Source organism: Callithrix jacchus, chromosome 19 (assembly GCF_049354715.1).
Source record: "Callithrix jacchus isolate 240 chromosome 19, calJac240_pri, whole genome shotgun sequence".
Lineage (NCBI taxonomy): Eukaryota > Metazoa > Chordata > Mammalia > Primates > Cebidae > Callithrix > Callithrix jacchus.
In genome coordinates, this window is record NC_133520.1 from 23,309,659 (window position 1) to 23,323,815 (window position 14,157).

The following is a 14,157-nucleotide window of genomic DNA, read 5'->3' on the forward strand; positions in this document are numbered from 1 at the left end:
AGGAGTTTGAGACAGGTCTGAACCCCATCTACAAAAAATACAAAAATTAGCTGGGTGCACTGGTGCACCCCTGTAATCCCAGCTCTTTGGGAGACTGAGGCCCAGGTGGTTGAGGCCGCAGTGAGCCATGATTGCTCCACTGCACTCCAGCCTGGGCGACAGAGTAAGACTCTGCCTAAAAAAAAAAAAAAATTTGTATGTTTTGAATAACAGGTTTTTTTTGTTTTTGTTTTTGTTTTAAATCAGGTATGTCTTTTCCAATTATTTTCTTCCTGTCTGGGGCTTTTCTCATGCTCTCGACTGTGTCTTTTTCTTCTCAAAAGGTATGACTGAGGGATTGACAGTGTCTTTTGCAGAGCAGAGGTTAATTTTAATGAAGTCCAACTTTGTGTCAATTATTCCTTTCATGGGTCAAAAAAGGCCATCGCCAAACTCAAGATGATCTATGTTTTATCCTATGTTCTCTTTTTGGAGTTTTATAGTTTTGTGTTTTACATGCAGGTGTACGATCCATTCTCAGGTAGTTTTTGGAGAGTTTTGATTAATGGAATAAGTCTTCTGATTAAAGTTTGTCACAAACTGCTGTTGACTATGAGGATGGAGAATGGGAGCAGGAGGAGGCAGTTGCAGTTGCCCTGGCAGGTGATGGAGGGTCACAAATGGATATAAAACGTGTTTTGGAAGTGAGAGCAAAGACGCTTGCTGGGGACTGACTGAGGGATGTGGGATAGGAATGAATCAAGAATGAGCCCCCGGGCTGGGTGCAGTGGCTCACACCTGTAATCCCAGCACTTTGGGAGGCCAAGGTGGGTAGATCACCTGAGGTCAGAAGTTCAAGACCAGCCAGACCAACTCAGTGAAACCCTGCCTCTACTAAAAATACAAAATTTGCCAGGTGTGGTGGCACACACCTGTGATCCCCAGGTACTTAGGAGGCTGAGGCAGGAGGATCACTTGAACCCGGGAGATAGAAGTTGCAGTGAGCCGAGCTCGCACCACTGTACTCCAGCCTGGGCAACAAGAGCAAAACTCTGTCTGGAAAAAAAAAAAAACAAAAACAGAATAAGCCCCAGGTCTGGAGGTCTGGCTGGGTGTACTAAGATGGGAACAGGTGGCAGTGGAAGGGCATTTGGCATTTGGGTAGATGGTTCTGGTGCCCTTTGGAGAGGCCAGGCTGGAGGTGGGAGCGTGGGGGCAGTGGTGAATGACTGGCACGTGAAGTGGCACTTGGTATAGAGGAGAAAATAGAAGCAGGCTCTTTCCCTGGCCTCTGGCTGTTTGCAACATGCAGTTTACACCCTGGGGCCCTTCTGGCCAGGGGTTGGAGAGAGGGTGAGAGACCATTAATCAATTCAGGGGACTGATAGGGTATGGGCCAGGGGAAGGGGGATCAGTAGAGGCAGACTGAGGGCAAAGCCCCCCAGACCTATTATCCCTCTGCAAACATAGACCTCTTTCCTGAATGTGGATTTCTGATGGGTTCAAGAGTTTTGCTGGGGAAATAAAATAATTGGGCAATCAGTCAGAAGAAAGGGAATGTGGATTGGGAGACTGTTTACAGTGGGCTGTTTTGTCCTCAGGAGGGAGGGCAGCCCCAGCCTTTGTCATGCAGAGGAAGGAGCCTGGTCTCCCGGGCCTGTGGGTAGGTAGGGGTGGGAAGGAGGTGGCAGGGAATGGGAGCACGAGAGGAAGCTCACTTGGCCACCTCCTGCCTCTGATCGACCAGGATGTGACCCTAACCAGAGGCCAGGTTGCCAGGTGAGGGTCATGGGGAAACATGGGGGTCAGAGGTCATCCTGGCATCTTCATGGGTGGGGATGAGCTGTACTCAGGCCTGGGCTTTGAGGTCAGCGAAGCTAAGAGTTCAGGAGTGGAGTGGCTTCTAGGTCAGAGCCCAGCATCTGGGGTCTTCAGGGTGGCTTTTGTCCCCTTCCTGGGCAGGGGCAGATTTCCCTAGATCCAGGCCTAGGCACACTGCTGAGAGTGCTCAGGAGATGCCCCACGGCCAGCTCCAGGTGTCCTGGACTGCCCCAACCCACACCATCAGCCTCCCTGACCCCAGGCCTGGGGCCCATGTGGCTCCTTGGGGTTTCCAGACACGCCCTGTGAGGGCCCTCCCTGTTGTCCCTGAGTAGCTCAGACGCCCATGGACGACAGTCGGGAACAAGGCAGGAATAAAGATCCACGTTTCAGGTCATCCAGCCCCTTCCTGGCAAGAGTGAATTCTGAGTTCAGTTTCCAGTGTGCCATTCACAGCTGCGCAGCCCTGGACAAGTTGCTGACTCTCCCTTCAATAGGCCGTCTGCAAGTCAGTTGGTGTAGCCAGGAGAGGCTGGATTCTGAAGGAGGGGGAGGGAGGATGCTTCGAAGCTAGGCCCCAACAGCCAAGGGTGGCTGGAACTTGTTGCCCAAGACAGCTCCCTGTGGTTGCCTGGCACGCATGTAATCCTCACTATGTGCTTGGGGCATAGATAGAATTGATATCCCCATCTCATAGACAGGGAAGCTGAGACACTGGCAGATAGTGAATTCATCATCCAAGGTCACCTAGTTAGGATCGCTCCTCACCTGGCCCCCCACAGTGCTCTTGTTAACAATCTTTAACCTTGGGCAAGGATCTTAGAGGCTCTGAGTCTCCCTTATGAAATGTCAACAATGCCTTCCTCCTGGGCGTGGGGGAGAGTGAAGGAGAAAAGGAGAGGTAAGTGAAGCGAGGGGAGAAACCAAGCTGGCTGAAAGTGACTGCGGAACAAGCCACCGCAAGGGCATCTCGGGCACCTGTGGGCTTCGGATGCCTGCCTCTCTGGGGTCCTCACACTGCATCTGCACTTCCTGTTGCTGAGGTTGCCTCTGTACCCTCAGGTTCATCCAGGATACCGAAAAGGGACAAAATCATCAACAAATATTTTCTTTAGTAATTGAACAGAAAGGGAGGCCGGAAGAGGCGCTTATGGAGATGAATGGCTTCTAGAAGGTCCTTCTTCAGGGCAAGATTTGAGGACAGAGACTGGTTTATGTGGGTGTTTTTCTTTTTTCTTTTTTTTTTTTTTTTAAGCCAGTCAAATTTAGCTGTCGGGGGCTGTATACCAATGTGTTTTCCTTTTTGAACTTTTTTTTTTTTTTTTTGAGACAGGATCTCTCTCTATTGCCCAGGCTGGAATGTAGTGATGTGATCTCAGCTTATTGCATCCTCTCCCTCCCAGGTTCAATCGATTTTTGTGCCTCAGCCTCCAAGTAAACTGGGATTACAGGCACCCACCACCACGCCCAGATGATTTTTGTCTTTTTTTAGTAGAGACAGGGTTTTACCATATTGCCCAGGCTGGTTTCAAACTCCTGATTTCAGGTGATCTGCCCACTTTGGCCTCCCAAAGTGCTGGGATTACAGGCATGAGCCACTGCGCCCAGCCTTCTTTGTCATTTTAATCCTGGAAAGTCTTCTCTTTGGAAAGGGAAAGGTGGTGTTTGGACAGAGCTGCTGGGAAGTAGCAGCTTTCAGAAGGGCTGGAAGGGGGGAAGTCGAGGCTAAAGTGTCAGCTGTGGAGAGTGGCAGGAGCAGCCCGTCAATCATGAAATCACTTTTGCTCTGGCAGCCACAGAGATGTGGTGGGATCAAACACTCCCCCTACTGCCTCTAGGTGTTTTCCCTAACAGGAAGTGGTTCACTGACAGGTGGAGCTGAGGTATGACTTAAACCACAAAGAGAACAAACCAACCAAGCCTCACTTCATGAGCCTGGGCAGCTGGGGGAGCTCCCCACACACATGGCAGGCCTGGATCTAGGGAAATCAGCAAGCCAGTGGCACCCACTTCATCTGCCAGAGGACAACTTGCTTCTGTTGCCGACAGCACTGGTGGTGTTGGAACACCAGGCTGGACTGTGGTGGCTCAGGCAGCACAGAGACATCCCTATGAGGCCCTGGGGCTAGGAGGGCAGAGTGTTGGTGACATAGGTCCTTGAATATAGGGGACATAGGTCCTCTTATAATTTCCACCTCCAGCTCTCTGCATGCCTGAGGGTATTTCCTGAAAAGTTTGTATGCAATGACTGCAAACAATCAAAATGAGTAACTGTAAAAGAGGTATAAATGTTAGAAAAAAGGGCGTGGCACTGTGGCTCACGTAATCCCAGCACTTTGGGAGGCCGAGGTGGGCGGATCACCTGAGGTTGGGAGTTCGAGACCAGCACGACCAACATGGAGAAACCCTGTCTCTACTAAAAAATTTAAAATTAGCCGGATGTGGTGACGCATGTCTGTAATCCCAGCTACTTACTCGGGGGGCTGAGGCAGGAGAATCGCTTGAAGCCAGGAGGCAGAGGTTTCGATGAGCTGAGATTGTGCCATTGCACTCCAGCCTGGGTGACAAGAATGAAACCCTGTCTCTAAAAAAATATAAAAATAAAAGAAAGAAACAAGTAGCAGAATTATCACTATTAATTAGCAAATGACTTTTTTTCCTTCCCAAGAAAGCAAACAAATACATCTCTACACACTCCAGTGCTGCATGGTTTTGAATTTTAAGTAAATGGAATCATATTCCTCTTTAATGTCTGGCTTCTGTTCAACGTTCTGTTTGTGACATTTGCCAATGTTGTAGACAGTTTTGATTCGTTTTCTTTGCCACAGAGTATTCCACTATAAGACTATACTACATTTGATTTGTGCTCTATAGTGGTGATGGATATTCTTGGTGAGTTGCTTCAGTTTGGACTCATAAACAATGCTGCTGTATCATCCTTCCTATGCATGCATTTCTGTCCAACTGAATGAAATGACTGTGCCTTTTTCCTTTTTTTTTGAGAAGGAGTCTCACTCTGCTGCCCAGGCTGGAAGTGCAGTGGTGCAATCTTGGCTCACTGCAACCTCAGTACCCCCTGGGGTTCAAGTGATTTTCCTGCCTCTGCATCCCCAGGGGCTGGGATTACAGGCACCCACCACCATGCCCAGCTAATCTTTGTATTTTTAGCAGAGATGGGTTTCACTTTGTTGGCCAGGCTGGTCTCGAACTCCTGACCTCAGATAATCCACCTGCCTTGGCCTCCCAAACTGCTGAGATTAAAAGCATGAGCCACCACACAATAGCCCCTGGCTTTTTTTTTTTTTTTTTGTACAGAGTTTGGCTCTCGTTGCCCAGGCTGGAGTACAGTGGCACAGTCATGGCTCACTGCAACCTCTACCTCTCAGGTTCAAGTGATTCTCCTGCCTCAGCCTCCCAAGCAGCTGGGATTACAGGTGCCCGTTGCTATGCACAGCTAGTTTTTGTAATTTTAGTAGAGACATGATTTCTCCATGTTGGCCAGGCTGGTCTCAAATGCCTGACCTCAGGTGATCTGCCCACCTTGGCCTCCCAAAGTGCTGAGATTACAGGCATGTGCCACCGTGCTGGACCCCTTTTTTCTTTTTAAGAGACAGGGTCAGGCCGGGCGCGGTGGCTCACGCCTATAATCCCAGCACTTTGGGAGTCCGAGGGAGGTGGATCATGAGGTCAAGAGATCGAGACCATCCTGGTCACAAGGTGAAACCCTGTCTCTACTAAAAATACAAAAATTAGCTGGGCATGGTGGCGCGCGCCTGTAGTCCCAGCTACTCGGGAGGCTGAGGCAGGAGAATTGCTTGATCCCAGGAGGCGGAGGTTACGGTGAGCCAAGATCGTGCCACTGCACTCCAGTCTGGGTAACAAGAGCGAGACTCCATCTCAAAAAAAAAAAAGAGACAGGGTCTCGCTTTGTTGCCCAGGCTGGTGTATTGCAGTGGTGCAATCACAGCTCACTGCAGCCTCAAACTCTTGGACTCAATTAATCCTCCCATCTCAGCCTCCTGAGTAGCTGGGAGTACTACAGGTGTGTGCCACCACGCCTGACTGATTTTTTTTTTTTTTATAGTAGCCATGAGGTCTTGCTATGTTGCCCAGACTGGTTGAACTCCTGGCCTCAAGCCATCCTCTCACCTCGGCCTCCCAAAGTGCTGGGATTATAGGCATAAACCATGGTGCCTGGCCGCTAGGTCTTAAGTTTACACAGTATCTTGAACTGTAGTAAATACTGCTGAATTCTCTAGTGTGGTATAGCACTTTACGCTCTTACCAGTGATATTCGAGAGTTCTGACTGCTCCAGATATTCATCAAATTGGTTTTACGCTTTTGTTGCCCAGGCTGGAGTGCAGAGTTGTGATCTTGGCTCACCCCAACCTCTGCCTCCCAAGTTCAAGCGATTCTCCTGCTTCAGTCTCCCAAGTAGCTGGGACTACAGGCACCTGCCACCAAGCCTGGTAAATTTTGTGTTTTTAGTAGAGTCGAGGTTTTGCCATGTTGGCCAGGCTGGGCTTGAACTCCTGACCTCAAGTGATCTGCCCTCCCGAAGTGCTGGGATTATAGGAGGGAGCACTCAGCCCAAAATCTTCACGTTGCAACTTCTACCTAGCAACCTCTACTGAGCAGCCTCCACCTACCTCAAAACAATGGACCTCGGTGCCATGTAGGAACTGTGTTCCAAGGAATGGGCCATGGGCCCGATGTTCTTCATAGTTAAACATCCGGGTTGGCCATTCCCAGGGTCCATAGCTTGGAACACTGAACGAACATCACCAAGGGAGAGAGGGTCCTTCCCAGGCCATGCTCGAGTTATTGCTGTCTAGCAAGAGGTGCCTACTCTGCAAAGGCACTGGATGAACTGAAACAGGTCCCTATTGCTGCTCTGTTTCCCACCCTCCTCAGCCCAGAGGGAGCTCCAGGGAAGGCCCCCCGATGATGCCAGAGTCTGAGCTACTCTGGGAGAACAGGAAGGGCCCACATAGGGCGTGCCTGGAACCACCAAGGAGCCACATGGGCCCCCAGGCCTAGGGTCAGGGACATTGATGGTGTGGGTTTCGGCAGCCCAGGAACACCTGGACTGGCCTTGGGGCAATTCCCGAGCACTCTCAGAAGTATCTGTCCTTGCCCAGGAAGGGGACAAAAGCCACCCTGAAGACCCCAGTTGCTGGGCTCTGAGTAGAAGCCACTCTACTCCTGGACTCTTAACATCACTGACCTCAGAACCCAGGCCTAGTCCAGCTCGTCCCCACCCATGGAGGCCTTAGGATGACCTCTGACCTCCATGTTTTCCCATGGCCCTCACCTGGTAGACTGGCCTCTGGTTGGGGTCACATCCTGGCCCATCAGGAGCAGGAGGGTGGCTGAAACACAGGCCCCATTCCTCAACCACCCTCCTACCTGGGCTCCCTCTCCCTCCCCCCAGCATGGCCAGCCTACTGCCCTCCAGTGTCCTTAGCTCTGGGCCCAGGGCCAAGTCCACATGTGTTCGGAGTCAGGCTAGGGATCACTCATTCCCTTGTCCTGCTCTCCTCCCTGAGACAGAAGATCTGGTTCTGAAGCCACTTTACCATCTCAAGCCCAATCAGGGCAGACCCAGGCAGGGTAGTTGGGGAAGCCAGGCTCCTTCTTCTGCATGACAAAGGCTGGGGCTGCCCTCCCTCCTGGCAACACTTCAGACCATTGTAAACGGTCTCCCAATCCACATTCGCTTTCTTTTTCTGACCTCTGACTAGGGTGACCAGATCTAGCAAATAAAAATATAGGCCTCTGGTGAAATTTGAATGTCAGGTAGACAATGAATAACTTTTTAGTATAATTATGTCCCAAATTGGGTCCTGTATTTTATCTGAAGCCCTACCCCTGGCTGACCACACAATTGTTTTATTTCCCCAGCAAAACTCTTCAACCAGCCCACAAGCTGACATTCAGGATAGGGGTCCTCTGTCTTGGGGGATTGTACCCCTGCCCCAGCCTAGACCTGATCACTTGGATTGAGACCACCCGGCTCCCTTTAGGGCATAGGTCAAAACTAGGCTGTAAATAATTTGAGTGTGCCGAGAACTTTGGGAATTGCAAGACTTGATTTTATATGAACATTGATCGTTAACTTTGTGAGCTTCAGGAAGCTGATATCTCTCTGGGCCTCAAATTTTTTTCAGCTCAAAAATTGGGGGCAGTTTCAGCGAGCTGAGACCACACCATTGCACTCCAGCCAGGACAACAAGAATGAAACTCTTTCTCAAAAAAAAAGAAAAAAATTGAGTGAGAAGGTAGCCTGGATATTTCTTTCAACTCTAAACTCTAATTTTGTAAATAGCAGGGATGAGGGAGAGGATGAGGCTTCTTATTGGACAAAACCCCATTGGTCCCGAGCTCCCTGGCCTAGAAGGTCCCCCCAGAACAGTGGGAAGTCTGGTTTCACAACTGGGGACCACCAGCTCAGGATCTCATGAGGCCCCAGGACTCTCTGAGCAGGAGCCCAGATGCTCATCCCTGCAGGCCAGATTGGCCCTTAGTCAGAGACCCCTGGCGTTGCCTCAGCAGTTCCAGCTCCTGTTGATTGGTTGTAGCAAGGAACAGGACTCTAGGTCCACTTACCAGCAACTGGGGGAACAGAGCCTCTTGCAGAGAATGAGAGCCCCACCTCTACTCTGGGAGATGAGCTTTTGAATTTAACTGGTCAGGCCGCAACCCACATTGGCGGTTCATGACCATTGTACAGACAGCCACAGCCAGCTGTTCATAGCCCAGACAGACTTGCCTTATCTAGAAAGCCCCCTCCTCCCAGCTAAGGGACCTGTCTGGCTGTGAGCTCCCAGGAGGTCCCAGGGGTGTGACCTCCCTCCCTTTTTCCGGCCCCTCTCCCTCCCCTGTCCCTCCTCCCTCCACCCCAGGCTATAAAGCTAGCTGCCCAGGCCTGGCTCTCAGCACACCTGGCTACCTGAGACCCGCCTGCAGCCTCCTTAGGTCACAGTCCCACTCTGCCCATCACTCCTTCCAGGCAGTGCCATGCATCCCCTGTGGCTCTGTTGGGTGCTCTGGGTGCTGCCCCTGGCCGGCCCCGGGGCGGCCCTGACTGGGGAGCAGCTCCTGGGCAGCCTGCTGAGGCAGCTGCAGCTCAGCGAGGTGCCCGTCCTGGACAGGGCTGACGTGGAGGAGCTGGCCATCCCTGCCCATGTGAGGGCCCAGTATGTGGCCCTGCTGCAGCGCAGCCACAGGGACCGCTCCCGAGGGAAGAGGTTCAGCCAGCATTTCCAAGGTGAGGCCCTCCCTACCTGCCGCCCCTGGTCCCATGGTGGGGATTGGGCCAGCTCTGCCCACTCCGGTGGTGTCACAGGTCTCCTGGCCTTGCAGAGGTCTGCGGGAGGTGGGGTGGGGGCCATGTCTAAGGGTCAGTGAGGAGGCGCCAGGCCTTTAAGGATGGCTGGGCCTCAGTGTGCACCCATGCAGGCAGGACTCCTGGGCTGTTCTCAGACTGCCACGCTGGTCTGAGCTCCACTTTGAGCATATTGCTTTAAAATCACGTCACACCATTCACTCCTGTGGAACTGGGGTATAACTATGTATTGCCCATCTGCCAGCATTGTGAACATCAAAATGAGTCATTATAAATAGAAACGTGTTTGGGTAACTGAAAAATACCGCACTTAAGTAGAATACATGGGTCATACCTGGCAGTCAGGGGTGCAGCTGCAGCCTTTAACGTCCCTGGGGCTGGGAGTCACCTCCTCAGTGCCCAGAGCTAGACCTGCACCCATCCTGTGCTGCAGGCAAGCTGCATGTCTGGGGAGAGGAGGATGCTGGTCCTGAACAGGCAGCAGGGGTGTTAATGACACACTGGTACCTCTGAGGAGGGGGTTGCATGGGATGACGCCACTGAACTCAGGGCTCAGTAGCGCCACAGAAGTAGTTTATAGGCACCTGGCTCCTGTTCATTCATTTGGGGACATTACACTGGGCATGAGCTCTGTCACCAGAGAGGGAAATGAGAGCACATTCAGGCCTCTTCCTCTGCCCCTTCAGAAAAGCACAGCTCAGCTGGTGATCACAGACTTCCACTTGGGTTCTCTGCCTCCCTCTTTTCATTCCCGCTCCCCTTCTAGTCCTGCCCCTAGGGAAGGCTGTGTTTCTGTCCACTTGAAGCCCCAGCTCTTTGCGCAGGGTCTCCAAACTGCCCCTACCGACTGAGGATGGCGGCGGCTGGTAAACAAGCCCCAACTCCAGGTGACTGCTGTAGGACACGGCTTCACTGCATTTTTTTTTTATTGGGATGTATGTGGGGAGCGCTTTGTCTTTCCTGGCCCACCAGTTTCTCAGCCCCGAAATTCTCCCTGTGGTTACTGGAGAAATCGTGGGCGCTGCAACCTCAGAGCTCCCCTGGAGTCCGGGGAGGCCCTGCTGACCCCGCTGACCCTGCTCTTGTCCGCAGAGGTGGCCGGCAGGTTCCTGGCGTCCGAGGCCAGCACGCACCTGCTGGTGTTCAGCATGGAGCAGCGGCTGCCGCCCAACCGCGAGCTGGTGCAGGCCGTGCTGCGGCTCTTCCAGGAGCCGGTCCCGAGGGCCGCGCTGCACAGGCACGGGCGGCTGTCCCCGCGCAGCGACCGGGCTCGGGTCACCGTCGAGTGGCTGAGCGTCCGCGACGACGGCTCCAACCGCACCTCCCTCATCGACTCCAGGTGGGGGTCGCGCGGGCGCGCAGGGCAGGGCGAGGGGGCTGTTCGGCCGGGCTTGGGGGCGGGGACGCGGGGGGCGGCGCCGGGACCTCGGCCAGTTTCAGTCCCCGCCCTCACGCGGCGCTGGGTCTCCGTGTCCTGTGTGTCGTGTCCTCAGGCTGGTGTCCGTCCACGAAAGCGGCTGGAAGGCCTTCGACGTGACCGAGGCCGTGAACTTCTGGCAGCAGCTGAGCCGGCCCCGGCAGCCGCTGCTGCTGCAGGTGTCGGTGCAGAAGGAGCACCTGGGCCCGGGGGCGTCCGAAACCCACAGGCTGGTCCGCTTCGCCTCTCAGGGGACGCCGGAGGGGCGTGGGGAGCCCCAGCTGGAGCTGCACACCCTGGACCTCAGGGACTACGGGTAGGTGCTGAGGGTCAAACTGGTGAGCCTGAATAAAGAGACAGAGAGAGGCAATTCAATTTATTCTGAAATGGACAGCTTTTCAGAGTCCTGTGGGAATGAATGAGGCAATGTATAAAACTCTTTCTCTGACTCTTAGGAGGTCCTCAGTAAATATTAGTTATTAATTTTCAAGTTATTTCTAGCTTTCCATCCTATATAGCAAATATTCAGCTTTTTGAACTTAAGAGATGGATCATAAATCTCCCCCCCAGATGCCCTGTGACCTCAGCCTTCCCAGCTGACCTCTGACCCTGCCTGTCCTTGCCCCCACAGAGCTCAGGGTGACTGTGACCCTGAAGCACCAGTGACCGAGGGCACCCGATGCTGCCGCCAGGAGATGTACATTGACCTGCAGGGGATGAAGTGGGCAGAGAACTGGGTGCTGGAGCCCCCGGGCTTCCTGGCTTATGAGTGTGTGGGCACGTGCCAGCAGCCCCCGGAGGCCCTGGCCTTCAAGTGGCCGGTTCTGGGGCCACGACAGTGCATCGCCTCAGAGACCGCCTCACTGCCCATGATTGTCAGCATCAAGGAGGGAGGCAGGACCAGGCCCCAGGTGGTCAGCCTGCCCAACATGAGGGTGCAGAAGTGCAGCTGTGCCTCGGATGGGGCGCTCGTGCCAAGGAGGCTCCAGCCATAGGCGCCTGGAGGAACTTGACCTGTGTGTGTTTCTGAAGTGTTCTAGGGCACCAGGAGAGCTGGTGATGACTGAACAGCTGATGGACGAATCTATGTGATCTCTAGTGAGCCCTGAATTTTCTTCCTCTGACAAGTTACCTCACCTAGTTTTTGCTTCACAGGAATGAGAATCTTTGGCCACTGGGGAGCCCTTGCTCAGTTTTCTCTGTTCATATTATTCACTGCACTATATTCTAAGCACTTACATGTGTGAAGATACTGTAACCTAATGGCAGAAACCCTAATGTGTCATTGTTTTCTTGTCCTGTCACTGGATCATGACTAAACTCCTTCACCACCACTCCGGGTCTAAGACCTGGGGTTAAGAGTTATGCACTCCCAATCCAGATAATAAAGACTTTGCAAAACATAAATAAAACACATTTTATTCTGTAATTTTGTAATTTTCTATTTTATTTTATTTATTTTTGAGACAGTCTTACTGTCACCCAGGCTGGAATGTAGTGGCACAGTCTCGGCTCACCATAGCCTGTCTCCCGGGTCCAAGTGATTCTCCTGCCTCAGCATCTTGAGTAACTAGGATTCAGGTGTGCACCAACACGCCAGGCTAATTTTTTGTATTTTTAATAGAGATGGGGTTTTGCCATGTTGCCTAGGCTGGTGTGGAACTCCTGACATCAAGTAATCCACCAGCCTCAGCCTCCCAAAGTGCTGGGATTACAGGTGTGAGCCACCATACCTAGCTGTAATTTTCTATTTTAATCAAAGCTCTGCAAATTGAGGAAGGAAACAAAAGTTCTACAGGGAACTGAAAGTTCTACAGGTTGACCTGATTGTAAAACTAAGGAAAGAGCCTGAGTTGGCCAAGAGTTGGTAAAGATCTTGGTTAAGTAATACAGGAAACTAGGATTAAAATGCTTTCAGGGCCAATGCAATGGCTCATGCCTGTAATCCCAGCACTCTGGGAGGCCGAGGTAGGCAGATCACTAGAGGCCAGGAGTTCAAGATCAGCCTGGCCAACATAGCAAGACCCCGTTTCTACTAAAAATACAAAAATTAACTGGGTGTGGTGGTGTGCGCCTGTAATTCCATCTACTTGGGAGGCTGAGGAATGAAAATTGCTTGAACCCAGGAGGCAGAGGTTGCAGTAAGCCAAGATCGCACCACTCCACTCCAGCCTGGGCAACAGAGCGAGATTCTGTCTCAAAAATAAAATAAAAAATAAAATGCATTCCGATTCTAGTATCTGTGGTGTCTGTCCTCTCAGAATTGATATAGAATTCTTTTTGCTCTTGACACTCCAACTTTCCTGGGCATAGCGACTGGGCTTTATTTCAATTCTACTTGCATCAGAATAAAATCTGTGATCAAAATCATCATCTATACTTAATAGGGAAGAAAATGAAGCTTTGAAGGATCTGGAATGTATAGCTAGCTATAAGAGCTGTGCAGACTGGCAAAGAAGCCAAGATGTCCAAGAATGTGAGTCACTCCCTTGATTTTGAGCAGACAAAAGGAGCAAGTGTCCATAATGTTGGGATATAACATGTTAGAATGCCAAGATTATAGGGGCTTTTAAGATGCAAACTTGACTCAGGGTCTCAGCCTGAGACATGGACATCTTGGCTTCTTTGCCAGTCTGCATAGCTCTTATTAGCTGTAAATTCCAGATTATCTAAAGCTTCATTTTCTTCTCTTTTAAATAGAAACAATCCCGACTTTCATACTTTTACTGAGGATTTAAGAAAATAGTCATTTTTGGCCAGGTGAGGTGGCTTATGCCTTTAATCCCAGCACTTTGGGAGGCCGAGATCAGTGGGTCACTTATGGTCAGAAGTTCAAGACCAGCCTGGCCAACATGATGAAACCTCGTCTCTTCAAAAATACAGAAAAAAAAAAAAAAAAAAAAAAAAAAAAAGCTGGGCATGGTGGCACACTCCTATGATCCCAGCTACTTGGGAGGCTGAGGTGGGAGGATCGTTTGAACCCAGGAAGTGGAGGCTGTAGTGAGCCAAGATCATGCCACTGCACTCCAGCCTGGGCAACGGAGACTCTGTCTCAAAAAAGGAAAAAAATAAAATAGTGATTTTACAAGCACTTCACACAACTGACATAACAAAGGCTTTGGCTATCTCAACTCACATTCTGATCCATCAAGATCTTTTCTCGATTTTGAAATAAACTTAACCTACTCAAGAACAAATTTAGAAATCCTTTTTCTCTCTGAAATCTTTGTCAGTGGCTCCAGCATTCTAATTACCAAGGCTGGACCCTTGCACTTGCCTGGACCCATGGCACAGATCAGACAGGTGGGGGCACCATTTATTGAGGCAGGGAAGGGAGGAGGACAGGCAGGTGCGGGAGTGGGGAGTGGAAAGAAGATTGGATAGGGCCATCTGAAGAGTCAACGGGGAGTCCAGGGGCCACACCGAGGACCCTGCAGAAGGTCAGCTATGGGGTCCTTGGCAGGAGGTAAGAGAGCAGGGAAGGGAGATGGCCAGGCGCAGCTACACAGGGACAAGGGCAGAGATGATACTGGGGTGGGGGGCACAGAGGAAAAACTGTGAACTAACTAGTAGCTAGAGGTTTGGGGAGTG

General features: G+C 51.5%; 1 protein-coding gene across 2 annotated transcripts; it reads left to right on the forward strand.

Annotated features, from left to right (window-relative positions):
* The first annotated feature begins 8,720 nt into the window (after positions 1–8,720).
* Positions 8,721–11,995, forward strand: LOC100408978 (left-right determination factor 2). 2 transcript variants are annotated; one of them, XM_017966483.5, is made up of 4 exons: positions 8,721–9,071; positions 10,242–10,488; positions 10,643–10,882; positions 11,198–11,995. In XM_017966483.5, the coding sequence occupies exons 1-4, from the start codon at positions 8,822–8,824 to the stop codon at positions 11,559–11,561; spliced, it is 1,101 nt and encodes a 366-aa protein (XP_017821972.4). In that variant the 5' UTR covers positions 8,721–8,821; the 3' UTR covers positions 11,562–11,995. The 2 variants fall into 2 exon arrangements, with proteins under 2 accessions (XP_017821972.4, XP_078212851.1); XM_078356725.1 differs by lacking the exon at positions 8,721–9,071 and adding an exon at positions 9,988–10,036.
* Positions 11,996–14,157: the final 2,162 nt, after the last annotated feature.